Source organism: Amaranthus tricolor, chromosome 1 (assembly GCF_026212465.1).
Source record: "Amaranthus tricolor cultivar Red isolate AtriRed21 chromosome 1, ASM2621246v1, whole genome shotgun sequence".
Lineage (NCBI taxonomy): Eukaryota > Viridiplantae > Streptophyta > Magnoliopsida > Caryophyllales > Amaranthaceae > Amaranthus > Amaranthus tricolor.
In genome coordinates, this window is record NC_080047.1 from 32774623 (window position 1) to 32790067 (window position 15445).

At 33.4% G+C, this 15445-nt stretch overlaps 1 protein-coding gene across 1 annotated transcript; it reads left to right on the forward strand.

Annotated features, from left to right (window-relative positions):
- Positions 1-3304: 3304 nt before the first annotated feature.
- LOC130819352 (uncharacterized) lies at positions 3305-14273 on the forward strand. The gene is made up of 2 exons (XM_057685314.1): positions 3305-4047; positions 13277-14273. The coding sequence occupies exons 1-2, from the start codon at positions 3548-3550 to the stop codon at positions 13899-13901; spliced, it is 1125 nt and encodes a 374-aa protein (XP_057541297.1). The 5' UTR covers positions 3305-3547; the 3' UTR covers positions 13902-14273.
- The last annotated feature ends 1172 nt before the right edge of the window (positions 14274-15445 follow it).

Consider the following 15445-nt stretch of genomic DNA (forward strand, 5'->3'; position numbering starts at 1 on the left):
TAGCCGTTACACTCTTCCAACGGCTATACTTTTAAAAATGGTATTTGACGCAAGAAAAAAAGTAATGGTATATGGTGAATTAATAATTTACCACAAACGACACACTGACGACAGTTGTCATTAATGGTATTCTGTGCTAACGTACGAAAACTCAATGGTATATAGTGAAATAAAAAATTTTATGAGGTATATGGTGAATTTTGGAGAAACTCGGTGGTATATCATGACATATCCGATTAAAAAACTAATATAAATATAAGTGTAAAAGCTGTAAATTATTATATCATATTACTTAAAAAATACAACTACATTGTAAATAAATAAATAAATAAAATAAATGAAATTATAGTGTCGACATTTAGCACAATGCGTGCACGACACTATAAAATGTAGGCCGAGCCGTATACCCCTATCTATTTTCAGGTGGTCAAGCAAAAGTATAGCAATGGATATGTGTTCTGAACCCTAAGGGTTTAGACCCTACCTGACCCTAATTTAAGGGTCTGAATTCACTTATTTTTGGATCCTTTGGATTTGGGTCGAATCTGGGTCCATGACGTTAGGGTTCGAGTTTGGGTTCGGATCAACACTTTTGAGACCTAGTTCCACCCGAATCCGACCCATAAACCCTTTTGCATTTTTTTAAATCCATATTAACTATTATGTGTATTTATTTGTTTGATTTGAAACTTTGTTATATTTTGGAACATTACGTGATTTGGAAAATTTTCTGTTTATGTAATTTGAATTGTGGTCGTTAAATTTATACTTTAAAAATCGAAAGACTCGATAAATATTTTGTTTTAAGAACTTGAATGTTGGAAATGTTCATAATTAATATAAAGTATTAGAACATAAATCCTTGTTTGTTGAAACGTTTAAATAATTTTATATGAAAACTATATCATATATTTTTTTAAAGTTTTATTAAAAAAAATTATTTTGGACCCAATTTAGATCTTAGACTCGCCATACCATAAGAGTCTAAGATAGGGTCTAAATTTTTGAAACCCTATGAATCAAAGTTCAAATCTAACACAAAAACTATGAATCTGAGTTCAAATTTTTGGAACCCTATGAATCTGAGCTTAATCTAACACAAAAACCTTGGACGAGATGGTCTCATTATGAGACCGTCAATTTGAGCCGGCCCAATTCGTGCGTGTAATAACATTTCAGTTTTCTGAACATTTATCAATTTTGACCTTACAGGTATCAATTTTGATAATTGATACCTTTAAGGTCAAAATTGATACCTTTAAGATCAAAATTGAAAAATGCCCAGGTTGCTTGTTACATGCGCGAATTAGGCCGGCCCAAATTAACGGTCTCATTATGAGGCCATCTTGTTTAAGATCAGCTGCAAATCTAAACCTAATAAATAAAGACCCACTCTTGGGAGCGACGACCTCAAGATGAGACGGATAGCCTAATCAACCCAATTATAGATTTTCTCAATAGGTACTCAGTACTTGATCTATTTAAGATCATAATTAGAGGTGTTCATTCAGGTGATCGGGTCGGTATTGGACGGGTGTCATTCGGTTCGATTGAATTTTGGATCGGTTATTAATCAGATGCGTGTTACGACGGGTCACATTCGGGTCGGGTCGGTTAGTCACGGTTTAGTTGAAGATCAGTTATTCGAGCTACCGAGTTTGCATCAGTTTGGTGTTGGTTGAAGTTCGAGTCGAGTGTCAATCGGTCTCAGGTTGTTATCGGAACTATTGGTTCCGTTTGATTGGGTACAAATCGGATTCGGGTTTTTTTTTTCAAGTTGAATTCGACTATGAGTTACTAATTACAATCGATCGAGTCAATGTCACATTAAATTGCTAGTCATTTTTTAATTCATGACAATATTCTCTTTACTTAAGGAAAATAGTTAAAATGCAAATCAATTAGTAATTATTACTTTGTTACTTTTACTTGTTTGACTGTAAATTAAAATTAAAGTTCTATCATTTTTCATCCAATTTGATTAAAAATAGTTTATTAGACATTAATCATTGATTATTTACTTTAAATATATAAAATCGTGTATTTTTAAAATTTAATTTATGAAAATATCTATCCCATTATTAGATTAACTAATAAGATGATTGAATATGAGTTAATCATACATCTGTGTTAGAAATTGGTTCAGGTTTACAGCAGTTCGATTAAAAATTGGTTCGGGTTAAGTTGATTATAGCCGGGTTGAGTTCGATTTGAGCATGATACGGGTCGGATATGACTCGGTTCGGTCACTATTAGGTTCGGGTAATCTTGGTTAACGGTTACATGTCGGTTATAAAAATCGGTTGCAGTTCGGATTCGGTTTTCCATTTTTAGTTGTCAATCGGTTCAGCTGCAACTTCGGTTCGAGTAATGTCGGTTCGATAAATCTAAAAAAGAGACGCATTTTCGGGTCGGATAACTTTTGATTTCGGGTCGAATTTCCAAATCAGGTCACATTTGAACAGCTATAATCATACTTGATACCTTTAAGGTCAAAATTGATTTTTTTATAAGTTATAACTGATCATAATTGATCACTATAAGGTCTGAATTGATCACTTTTAGATCAAAATTGATTATTTTGTTTTTATAAAAAGCAGCCATGAAATCTTGATCATTTTCAAGAGCATTCATCGAATCAATTGGCTAACATAAATCGAGTTCGACACTTCCTTCGCCTTCACATCTAGGGTAAGCAAACACTACACCTACTACTTTTTTTAAGTCTTTTATTACGAAAGGAAACTGGTGGAAGAGTAGTACCACTATTATTGATCGATGATTAAAGAGTACAAGTACTCTTATGTTTTATTTGAACAATCATGTTGCATCGAATAAGAGTACTTTACTGTGCAATGTTTCAATATATTTATTGATAGTGTGTTATTGATCATTCATTTATAGTTTGAAATTCATCCATAGAATAATATCATTTCATTACCTCCATTTTGGAAATGTGAAAAAGAACCATATTTAGGTAGAAATTAATCAGTTTAACATCAAAATTGAAATTTTTTATTTTAGATCTATTTAAGGTTTACTTAGTTGAATTTGATATCTTTAAGGTTAAAACTAATACCTTTAAGGTAAAAATTAAAATTTTATTCTCTAATTTATGAAAAATCGACCATTTTTATATTTTAATTTTTGGCGTTTGGACCAGCCCATATGAACACTCTTAATACGAGAAAGTCCCTCCCAAGTTTTTGTGATAAAATAAAGTATAATTTAGACTCGGATCTAGCTGAATCGGACCCTAATATGACCCATGTTCATCCCTCAGCACTACTTCTACATGATAATACACCATTTGACAAGAGGCACAGCATACATTGACAATAGGAGTCTACAACTAGACGATTTTCATGGTTAGGTCATAGGTGTGGTGTACGAACAAGTCACTGAGACAATCCTTCGTCCAAATCATATCTTCATCCTTAAACATCAGTCCAAATCCTCCATTTTTATCGGCTCAAAGACTCAGTCGTAACTCTCTAGATCACGGCTGCCATCTGTAAAAGAGATCAAATCTCCCAATCCGGAAAAAATGGAGGAGGCTAAGGCTGCTTTAGCGCAGCGTCAACAACTTATGCTACAACAACAGCAGCAGCAGCAGCAACAACAACAACAACTGTATCTTATGCAACAATTCCAACAACAACAACTACAAAGGCAACAACAACAAGCCGCCATGGCTCGATTTCCGTCCAACATTGATGCTCACTTACGACCTCTAGGAATTGCTAATCGTCCTTTGAATCTACCTCTTAATCAAAATCAAAATCAAAACCCTAACCCTAATTCTAACTCTGTTCATCATTTACATCAACAACAAAACCCTAGCTCCGGTCCTCAACCGCAACAACAATCTAATTTGCAGCAGAAGCTCATGAATAGGGCTCCCTCGCAGCAACAGCAACAGCAGCCGAGTTCAGGTCCAGTTCCTGGTAATCAAGCGGAAATTCAGATGGCTTATCAGGATGCTTGGCGTGTGTGCCATCCTGATTTTAAACGCCCTTTTACTTCTCTTGAAGATGCTTGTGAAAGGTTTTCTTTCTTATCCTCTTTTCTATTTCTTGTTATTAGATACATTTATTCTTGTGTTAAGCGATTTTGATTTTTTATTGTGTTTGCATTTTATATTGGTATTTCTGTGAAGTATACTTAATTTGATTTTAGAAATAAGTTACAGGAACAATTAGGAACGATGTTACTTGCTCTGCTAAATAATTTTTTTTTTCTTCTGAATTTCAATATTATTTGCTTGTTTATGTCCGGAATTCATTGCAGATTACTGAATAAGGTAACGGTAACACTTCTAAGAAATCCATTTTATTGGATTATCTGTGATAGTAATTGTGATTGTGGATATGGGTGAAAGAAACAAAGGTGGAACTGGAATAGATGCTTTGAAATGGTGGAAGTACATTTGTTTGTACGTTGTAAGGATTTGTTGAATGAAAATTTGGTTTTGGTGGAGGCTTGAAAAAGCAATTGGAGAAGAAAGTATCAATAGGAACTAGTTCTTCACACATTTAAAGTTGTTTCCTTCGTCCTAAAGTAGTTGTCATACATTCCCTTTTGAAGTGTTCCAAATAAGTTGCCACACTTTCTTACTGGAAAGTTTAATCTTCTCAACCAGTGTTATCGGTATCGAGGATCAATTGAGTTGCGGAACGGGGTTGGGAACAAAATTCACAAATTTTCAAAATCTAAGATCTGGCTGATAAGATTTTGGCTTGAGTTTTTTTGGCTCGTGAAACGAATCAATCCAAATCAAAGTACAATTTGGGGTTGATTACTAGACAATAGTAAAAGGAAAAGATAGAAAAACTCAAAATAAGAACAAAAAAGAAACAAAAAATGAAAATGAAATTATGGATTATGGAGACTTTGAAATTAAAACCCTCCATATTTTGAACATGGAATGATGGTCTAAAGGCAAAGTGGCTAGACTAGCAAATGTAGAATAGGAGTAGTTGGAAAAAATCATCAAGATGAATATCAAGTCTCTAAGTCATTTGTTATCCTCAAGTTAGAGTGGGGAACTATTGTTTTTGGAATGGAATATAGTGCAGGCATCAACCTTTGCTTTAACAACTTCTAAAATTATGTCAATCAAGGATGCTATTTTCGTGAAAGTGATACATATATTAGTTTATAGGGGATTCAAAGCAAATTATTTTCAAGAATACTATTACTTGGTTGAAAAGGTTAAGTGAGAGCTAAAGATATTAAAGCTTATTTGCATTTGGAACTATGATTATGTGAGATTTTTGTTGTATTGATTCTCGTATTAGATATCCATCTATTTTCTAAGATTGTTTCTTTGTTTTTTTTTCTCTTTTCTTCAGATGCTTAGGAAAGATTTGAGGAGAGGCGTGGGATATTTTGATTTTGGGATAGTAGTTGTTTTGATCTTCTCATGTTTTTTTAAAATATATAAATAAATATCGCACGTAAAATAAATTGATAGGTTTTCCATAGTCAATTTTGTTTCCACCAAGGTGTTTTTAGTAAAGAGTGTTGTATAGTTGAATTTAGCTAGTTGTGATGTTTAGTAAAAATTATTTGTTAGATGTTATCATTTATTAGACATTTATTAGAGCAAAAGTAGGTCAAAAGCCAAAAACCAATGAAAAAAGCTACTATGAGTAGAATTTTGTCTTTGGCTTATAAGCTAGGTTTTCAGCTAGTTTTTTCAGCTATTTACCAAACATTGGTTTTTGGCTGTTTAACCAACCAAGAAGTCAAAAGTCAAAAACCAACCAAAAAAACAATAAAAAGCTGTTTGCTAAACACCCTCTTGTGCTGCTAGTTTTTGTAGATTGTAAATGCAAGTGTATGGTGAACCTTGAGTATAAATATGTAGTGTTTGAAGATATTGGCTTTAACTCCCCTTTTGCACATTTAGTGACATTCCGTTGTTCTTAGTTCTAAAAAGCATTATGTGATATATTGAGGTATTATAGGTATTTTAATACGAGTAGTTAGTTAGAGAACTTAGTATCAATAAAGGACGTGGGAGTAGAGAAAGATATCAAATATATTGTATTAAGATTCTGTGGGTTTTTATACTCATATCCCGAGAGAGTGCTCTCGAAAGCTTGTGTATCTTGTTTCCTCCTATTGCTTCAATAAACTCTATAATTCCATTTTAGTCTCATTTACATTTATGTATTCTTCTAATATTCACAACAATCGTAGAATCAGTCAAATTGCAATTAACATAATTAACACAGAAGAAGAGTATTATGAATTGCTGAGGTAGTCATTGCACAAGCAAATAAGGAAAGACCTTGAAGAGTATAGGAAAGAAAAGGTTCAGAATATATTTCAAGATTCCAAATATTGGAATGCTACTTTCAAGAAGAAGAGAATAGTGAAGCTATTCAAAATACTGAAAAAAGAGGAAGAGGAGAGGTTGCTAGGGAAGATAAAAAGAGAAACAAAGGATGATACTAATGTCTTTGAAGAGGTACAATGTGATTTACATGATGGAGGCCTTAGGGATCTTGATGGAGCATTCAAAATTTGAATCATAAGTGATTGTTTGGCCAAAGAATTATTAGAAGACTAAAAAGAAAGGGGGTCCACCCTTGATCCATCTCACAACATTACCAAAAGTTCAATGATTGAAAGTACGAGTAATGACACATTTTCGAATCTAATTTTTGAGCTGTCATGTCATGTCAGTAATGGTTTTGTAGGCTCACTTTTTCTTGCAGAACATTGGGAGCCTCAATTCATTTTTTTGATGTCACTCACTTTGCTTTTATGAAGCTACATCTAGAGGTGATAATTCAACAAATTCATATTAGAAAAGAAGGAGCCCCACACAAAAGAGTAGTGACATCAACAACTCTTAAGTTTTCTAGTATTTGGGAAAATTATTTCAGCAAGTTTTCTTTCATTTTGTTCTTTTTTTTCCACCAAATGACTAATTCCATAATTTCTAAAATCCCATCTATTAGACTTGTACTTTACTAAATCCAAGATATCACAATCTTGCTCTTGAATGATAATTTTTCTTTGCCCATGTTCATCCAATCTTTTTAGGCCTAATTCCTTTCAACCCAAATTCTTTTCACAAATTCCTTATCGGTTATAGCTCGAACTATTTTCTATCCACCTTGAGGACAAGGTGGAACTTTAGGTGGTCAATAGTGTGATATATTAAGTATAATGGTATTATAGGTATTTTAATGAGTAGTTATTTATAGGATTTGGTATAAATAAAGAATGTGGGAGTAGAGAAAGATATCAAATATATTGTATTCAGATTTTGTGGGTCTTATACTCATGTCCTAGGAGAGTGCAAGCCTCTTGAAAGCTTGTGTATCTTGTTTTCTCCTATTGCATCAATAAACTTTACAATTTCATTTATCATTTACATTAGTGTATTCTTCTAATATTCACAACAATGGCAGAATCAGTCTATTACGCATTTCTTGTTTTGCACCTCGTGCGCCTTGAGCTCACGCTCAACTGAAAGCACCTGGGCTTGATTAGCAAACCAACATAAGGCACACACCATGGTGTGCCGTGATGCGTTTCACACCTTGTAAGCCCTGTGCGTCTCCTTGTTGGGTTAACTAAAGGTTTTCAAAACAAACGAACCGATATTTCTAGCGTTGTAAAGGTGTAAAAAAACCGCTTTTGGGCCGCGGATATCTTATAGTTTCGACCGATACTTAGGCGATATGATAATCGCATCAATCGCGTTACCGCATCGACGCTCTTTTACCGCAATCGCGACCGTGACCGCATTTTTACACTATGGTGTTTACCATAACGTTAAAGAACGTTTTTAGTTTTGTTGCTTTTGTATTATGAATATCATGTTGTTTTGAACATTGTATATGTTTTAAAATCGATTTTTAAGCTTTACTAAAAAAGTCCGCCTTGCCTACAAAAAGCTTGCACTTTCACCTTGCGGCTAGGTTGTAAGGACCAATTGCGCCTCGGTGCGTCTTGCGCATTTTAAAACTAAGGATGCTGTATCCATCTCTTCTTTGAAATAGCCTTTGATATGCTAAGCGTAACCTTTTAGCGTGTATGTGGAGTTTTTTTTAGCTTCATAGAATTCTTGGGCACAAATTTATTTAGTTCTTCGAGAGTAAAACTAGTACACGTTAAACTATTTCCTTGGATTTAAGTGAAAGTCGTATCATGTTTTGAATAAATATCTTATGATGCTTAAGCTGGTTAGGGAAACCAATATCATATAGTTTTCGACTTTGGATTGGAAAATGGGCTATTTTGAGCATTATAACCCGATCTGGTTGAAGTTTGTGTTAAGATTCTTCTCATTTGTAGTAGTTGAACATTTAAGGTATGTAGAGTTTGCATTTAGGAAAAATGGATCCGTAAAATTTTGTATGTGGTACATTAAAATTTTTTTATGTATTGTTTTTGAGCTAAGTTTTTCTTTTAAATAATATGGTTCTGCATGGTTTTATCCTCCATGTAGCCATAATAAATCAATTGGCCAACCACTTTAGCATAACCACTACACTTGAACTAGAATCTACTTGCTATTTCATGTGCATGTTTTATTAGAGAAGTCTAAACGAAATCTCTTGGATTACAATTTAAGTTACTCTATATTGGATATCATGTCAAAATCACTTTGAGTTCACTCTTTAACCTTCAAATCATCGCATGCTAGAGTGGACGTATGTAATTGTACGAACCTTCGAATAATCATATATCAATCAATAAAAGATGTAAAGAAAGTACAACCTTTGATGTGTGACTAATATAACAATGGAGGAATGATTACAACAAAGTAATATCAAACACCATAAAGATTAGTATCAAATAAATGGTACCTCTATTGAGTCCACCAAGATCTGGATCAAGATGTGTGCGAGCACCAAGAAAAGAAAAAGGGAGAAGAATGAAAACAACAATTACTTTTCCTTTTTCTATGGTTTTTATTTTATAGTCAAGTAAAAGAACATCTTTGAAAACTCTTTTCAGAAAAAAAACCTAATATTAATATTAAGGGTTATATTGTCTTTTATTCAAATATATTTTCATTTTAATTAATAAATGATCATTAATCTATTTTGTGTTACCTTTTAAGATTGTACAATTGACTCTATTGAGTCTAATCTTATTAGTTCAAAATCGTACATTATTCTCTAGCAAGTAATGTTCGTATATCACATTTATAAATTATATCTCCATATTAATATTATTCGTATTTAATATGTATTGTTGAATTGATGAACGTACTCCAAGCTCTCTATGTTAGGACAACTCCAAGTTCGATGATGAACGTAGGAATCCACACAACTTTCTTTGCAGCGTCACATGCAAAATGTTATTTCTATTCTAGAATCTGGGGTTGTGCTTTGGTTTGAGCTCTTCCATCTAATCACTCCTCCATTCAAAATAATGATGAAACTCAATTGAAATCGAGAATTGTCTTTGTCTGTTTGGAACCTCGCCTATGTGTACCATCAATAAAAAATGCTTCATTTCCTCGATAGACAAGGTAGTTATTCGTAGTTCTTCTAAAGTATTTAAGGATTGCTTTTGCCGCTGTCCAATGGATTTCTTTAGGTTTTGCCTGATTTTTGCTACACATGCTCATAACAAGTGCAAAATCTGGTTCAGTACCAATCATTGCATACATGATCAACCTCATTGCCAAGGCATAAGGTATCTTACTCATCTATTGTTTACAGGTCACTAAGTCTTGCTAAGCGATAAGACATGTTGCATGGGAATGAAACATCTTTTAGAGTTTTCTGCGTAAAACATAATATGAATCTTATCCAAATAAGCTTCTTGACCGAGTTTCTTTTATTTTGATCCCTATGATGTACTCGACGCCTCCCAATTCTTTCATAGAGAAATTTAAGCCATTTCTTGAATGATTCAAACATGAAAATAATGTTTCCTATGAGTAGTATGTTTTCTACATATAATACAAGGAAGGTGACGTTACTCCTACCTAACTTATAAACGCAAGATTCCTCTTCATTTTAAAGAAAACCAATTTTTTTGATTGCCTAAATAAATGAAAGGTTCAACTTCTTAAAGATTTATTTAAATCGTAAATGACCTTTTCAAACTTACATACTCTTCCTGGATGATTTGGATCCACAAAACCTTTAGGTTGTTTCATGTAAACATCTCCTTTCAAGAACCCATTTGAGAAAGCAGTTTGACATCCATTTGCCATGTTTCATAATCATAAATGCGGTAATCGCAAGGACAATCTTGATGAATTTAAGTATAGCAACTACAACAGAATGTCTCATCAGTCGAAACCATGTACTTGCATGATATCTTGAGCCACCAGTCTAGCTTTGTAAATATCGACATTTTCGCTCTTATTCGTTTTCAATTTGAAAATCCATTTGCAACATATGATATTTACTCGACCCGACAATACGATATTTACTCGACCTTGTAACCTAACTTGTCTTTGACCCGCCTTCGTAATGAATTTAAAATTATGTAATAACTAATGTGAAGACAAGACTCGATTTTGAATTGACCCAAAACACCACCTGATGACCCAAATGAACACCTCTAGTTTAATAAAGTTTGATTTATCCTTTTAGATATTCCATTCAGTTAAGAAGTACTAGGAAAAGTCCATTGTGACACAATGCCACAACCTTTCATATGATCATAGATACCATGGTTTAGATTCACCTCCAAGCTTTAATCGAAATGTTTTAATTTTCTTACCTAGTTGGTTTTCAATATTATTATGAAATTCTTTGAATTTTGTAAAGGATTCTAACTTTTGCTGCTTGAGATAAACAAATTCATATTGACTCAAATCATCGGTAAAAGTTATGTAGTAGTGGTAACCTTCTCTAGCCTTATTACTCGTTGGCCCACATACATTTGTAGGTATTTTATCATCTTACCTATTAGCAATATTTGCATATATTTAATGGCTTGTAGTCATTAGATTTAAGAATTTCATTCTTGTGGAGTTTCTCTATGTGTTTAGAGCTAATGTGGCCTAAATGACAATGCTATATGTATGTGAGATTTTGATCATTTGACTTGTATTTTTCGCATTCATGCTATAGATGTGTTTATGATCTAAGACGTACCATTTGACAATTTTCCACAAGCATAACATTAATTATTCAACATAAAACAATCACCTATCAATTATAAATGAAAAATCTTTTCTATCTAAAATAAAGATCGAGATTTTATTTCTTGTATACTATGTATAAAATGACAATCATTTCAAGACATGATGGAAAATAAATGTTGAAGATCCCAACTTTAGTACTTGTGTCCCCAACTCGAAGTGTACTCCCCCCTTTGCAGCAAATACCCAAGCAGAAGTTGTCATATGAACTATATATATATACTTGAAGTAGCACCTTTCTTCTTTTCTAAGTACGTTGGGTAGATGCGCTTTCAGTGACCAATCTGCAAAGAAATCACTTTTGTTAGCAGCTACCTTAGGCTTTTTGTCCTTCGGAGTCCATGGATCAATTTAACAAACATATTAATTACATGTAGGATTAATATGGAGATATAAATTATACATTTTATATACAAACGTTAGAAGAAAAGTAAAAGTAACTGCAATTTTCATTCTCCTTTTCTCTTTTCTTGGTGTTAGCACACATTTTGATTCAGATTTTCGTAGACTGATTGGAGGTATCATTTATTTGATAATAAACTCCTCATTTGATAGTATTTTGCAGTACTTTTTCCCTCCATTATTGTACAAGTCACGCATCAATGTTGTATTTTCTTTACATGTTTTATTGATTATACATGTGTTGCTCTTGAGTTATTGATAGATATTGTTTGAAAATTTTTCTAAAAGCGTTTTTTAGTTCCAAGAGTGCTATCAGAATTCAAAGCCTAAAGTTCTACTAGGAAAAATACACGTACAATAGAGTAGCACTGTGGGTGGCATACGAGATTTCTTCAGTACATCTGTGTGTTAAGTTCTCACTTCTCGATTTGACCTCGCAATGAGAGAATCTGATCTTAACGACTTGTACCAAGAGTCAAGGAAACAAGTCTCGCGGTGAAGCGGAGGTGAGAAGAGACGTATTATATCTTTTGAGGAGAGTACACGAGTGATGTGGTCAAAAGGGAAGGATTGTTGAGTGTACATTTGAAGTCCAACATTGGAAAAATAAGATAGAGTTAATGGTATATAAGGGATCCAACTTCACATTAGTAAGAGGTCTTTTGAGGTGTCAAAAAACAAATTCGTGCGGTTCCAGAGCGGGGCAATGTCATACTAATGCTGATCCTTCACAAGAGATAGAATCCGATGATCCACAAGCTATGAGAGGTTGTTAAGGGTTTTTTTTTTTTTTGTATTTAAATTTTTTTGGGGAAAATTTTAATTCTAAAGGTCCGACCTATATGTGCTGATCTTTTAAAGGTCTAATCTTTTATTTATTCTACAAAGGTCCGACCTTTGCACGCCTTTATTTTGTAAAGACTACTTGTTTTCTTCACTAGTTGTAGTTGGTTATTGCCAAAAAAAGTGTCAGGTGTCTAACTACAATAGGTTGTAGTTTTTTGAAATAATTAAAAAAAAAAAACAAAAACAAAATTTAAATTAAAAAATAAATTTGGAATTAAGAAAAATAGAAAAAATAACCCCTTTTCTTTCCTTCACTGTGCAAACTTCACCACCATCACCCCACCACCCACCCACCCACCTATCGTAGTGCCACCACCACCCCACCCTCCCCTTTCTCTACAGTTTACACCATCCCTTTCCCTTCCCCTTTATATTCCTTAAAAAAGTTATGTGTTAATTTATTGTTTTTATTCTTAATTAAAAATAAAGCAAATACATATGGCTATTTCATTAGAAATGAAATAGTATTACTTCTTTTGTCTCTTTCAATTAGCATCACATTCTATTTTTTAGACTGATTTTTGCAATGGTCTCATTTTCTTTCTTATATTTTTATTTCATCCGTAAACTTATTTTCTCTCTTTATTTTTACCACTAATTTTAAAGACAACGTGATACATGCTTCTTTTTAATTAAAGGACAAGGTGATATGTGCTTCACTTGAAGAGGCATGAAATTGGAAATGAGCATGTTATTTTTACGAGTGTAATGAGTTATATAAAAAATTATCAGCTCCATTGTATTATTTTTGCCATATTTGGTAATTATTATTAGATTGCTGGTTTTCTTGGAGTGGTCTCACATGTTCAAAGTACTGTTTGTGAACTAGTTCATTCTGTGCTTAATTTTATTTTGATGAGCTGCTTAACATTCTAGTACTTATTCATACAGGCTGCTTCCATATCATGTCATTGCGGATTATGAAGCAGAAGAAGATGATAGAATTCTTGATTCTGATACTACTGGGCAGATACTCTCACGTTCCCAGCAATGGGATCACAACATTGCTGCTAAAGTAGCTGAGTTCACATCTACCTTTGAGAAACAGGCATTGGCTTTTAACATAATAACTCGAAAGCGGGCCATGGGAGAATTTCGCTCAGAGGAGAGATTGATGATTGAGCAAGCTCTGTTACAAGAAGAAAAACGAGTCTTTATGGAAGTTCGGGCAGAAATGGAATCAAGAGCTGGCCATGAAGCTAAGTTGCGAATGGCAGCCATGCAAGCTGAGCAAGCTCGTGCTGAATCACAGGCACATGCAGAAATGATGGCTCGAGCTCCAATTAGGGCTAATGCTCTTGGGTCACAAGGAAATGATGGATCGATAAACCAAGAACTGACCGACCACGAGCAAGCAAGTGTCCCTGACGAGATGAATAATGGATGGGGCAATAATGCACAGAGAACAGAGAGAGAACCGTCAGATGATTTCTTGAATGATGAGGAGGCAGAAAATGGAGATGCAAGAATGCAAGAGTGGCGTGAAAGTGCAGAGTTCGATCTAAATTCTCGATGATATGTTGCATGTTGCCGCTGGCGGTTCTAGGTGCTGAAATAGATGTAGGTCTTGTCCTGAACACAAGCTAGGTCTCTGGGAGGACTGGCCTTTGAAGTGAAAGCTGTTTGCCTGCTGTTGCTTAATCGTCGTTTGGAATTGTGTGTTGATGTATGGCAGAATCAGTCTCAGATAGGAGAAGTGTACTAGTAGCACTGTAAAGATGTTTTATTTATTAGTTTGGAGTACCTTTATGTAACTGCATACCCTTGTATAACATTAGACACTAAGAACGAACCATATGGATGAATGATGGGTGGAAATGGGCGAAACCTCTTTTTCCTCGGCTATTAGAATCTTAAAATGAGTTGGACAAGTCGGTTAAATTATTCATTTGCCAAAGTAATTTGACTTTCGCAAGTGTTAAAAAGGGATCGTTTGCTTGAGGTCATAAGATAATGGTTTTTTCTCACTTATACCCACGTACTTTAAAAAATTCTCAGCTGTATCCAATAAATTTACTAATTTTCAATTGTACCCAATAATTAGTAGGGTTTTTTTCATTTATACTCACGTACTTTTAAAAATTCTCAGCTGTACTCAATAAATTTACCAATTCTTAATTGTACCTAATAATTAGTATTAATTTAGCAACAGTAACCATTTTTTACCCACAACTTAACAACAGTTATCTTTGGGTTTTGGTGGGAAATTTCCCTCCAAATGTCACGTGACTATAATCCCCAACACTTCATTTCCACCTTTCTTCATCATTTTCAATTTCCTTTCTCACTGAGCAATTCTAAAATAGTTACTGTTCAAAGAGTAATTCAAAAAAAAAAAAAAGAGTTGATATAAGCCATATTCACATTATAATGCTACTGGTAATTCAAAAAATATTACTAACGCCTTAAATAAATCTAACTGTTGTTAAGTTGTCATTAAAAAATGGTTATTGTTGCTAAATTAATACTAATTATTGGGTACAATTGAAATTTGGTAAATTTATTGGGTACAGCTGAGAATTTTTAAAAGTACGTGGGTATAAGTGAGAAAAACCCTACTAATTATTGCGTACAATTGAGAATTGGTAAATTTATAGGGTACAGCTGAGAATTTTTAAAAGTATATGGGTATAAGTGAGAATAACCCTACTAATTATTGAATACAATTGAGAATTGGTAAATTTATTAGGTACAGCTGAGAATTTTTAAAAGTACGTGGATATAAGTGAGAAAAACCTTAAGATAATTTACCAATGAATTTACATTGACCAACTTTTTGTTTGGTTAAACCTTGAAAATAGAATTTACACCCGAGGATTTTCACTTGTAGAGACTTAATTAATATTTGTTTTGATCCAATTTTCAAAAGAGTAACTTCATAAGAGTATTCGCGAAGTGTTTTTTTTGAAAAAAATATCGTTATGATGGCTAAAAATAACTTTAAATATCTTTTTCAGTCTAGGCGCCAGAAAATAGTAGAATTAATACTTGTTTTGATCGGATTTTTGAAATATCTACCCCATAAAGATAATAGCGACATTCGTTTTTTGAAAAACTATC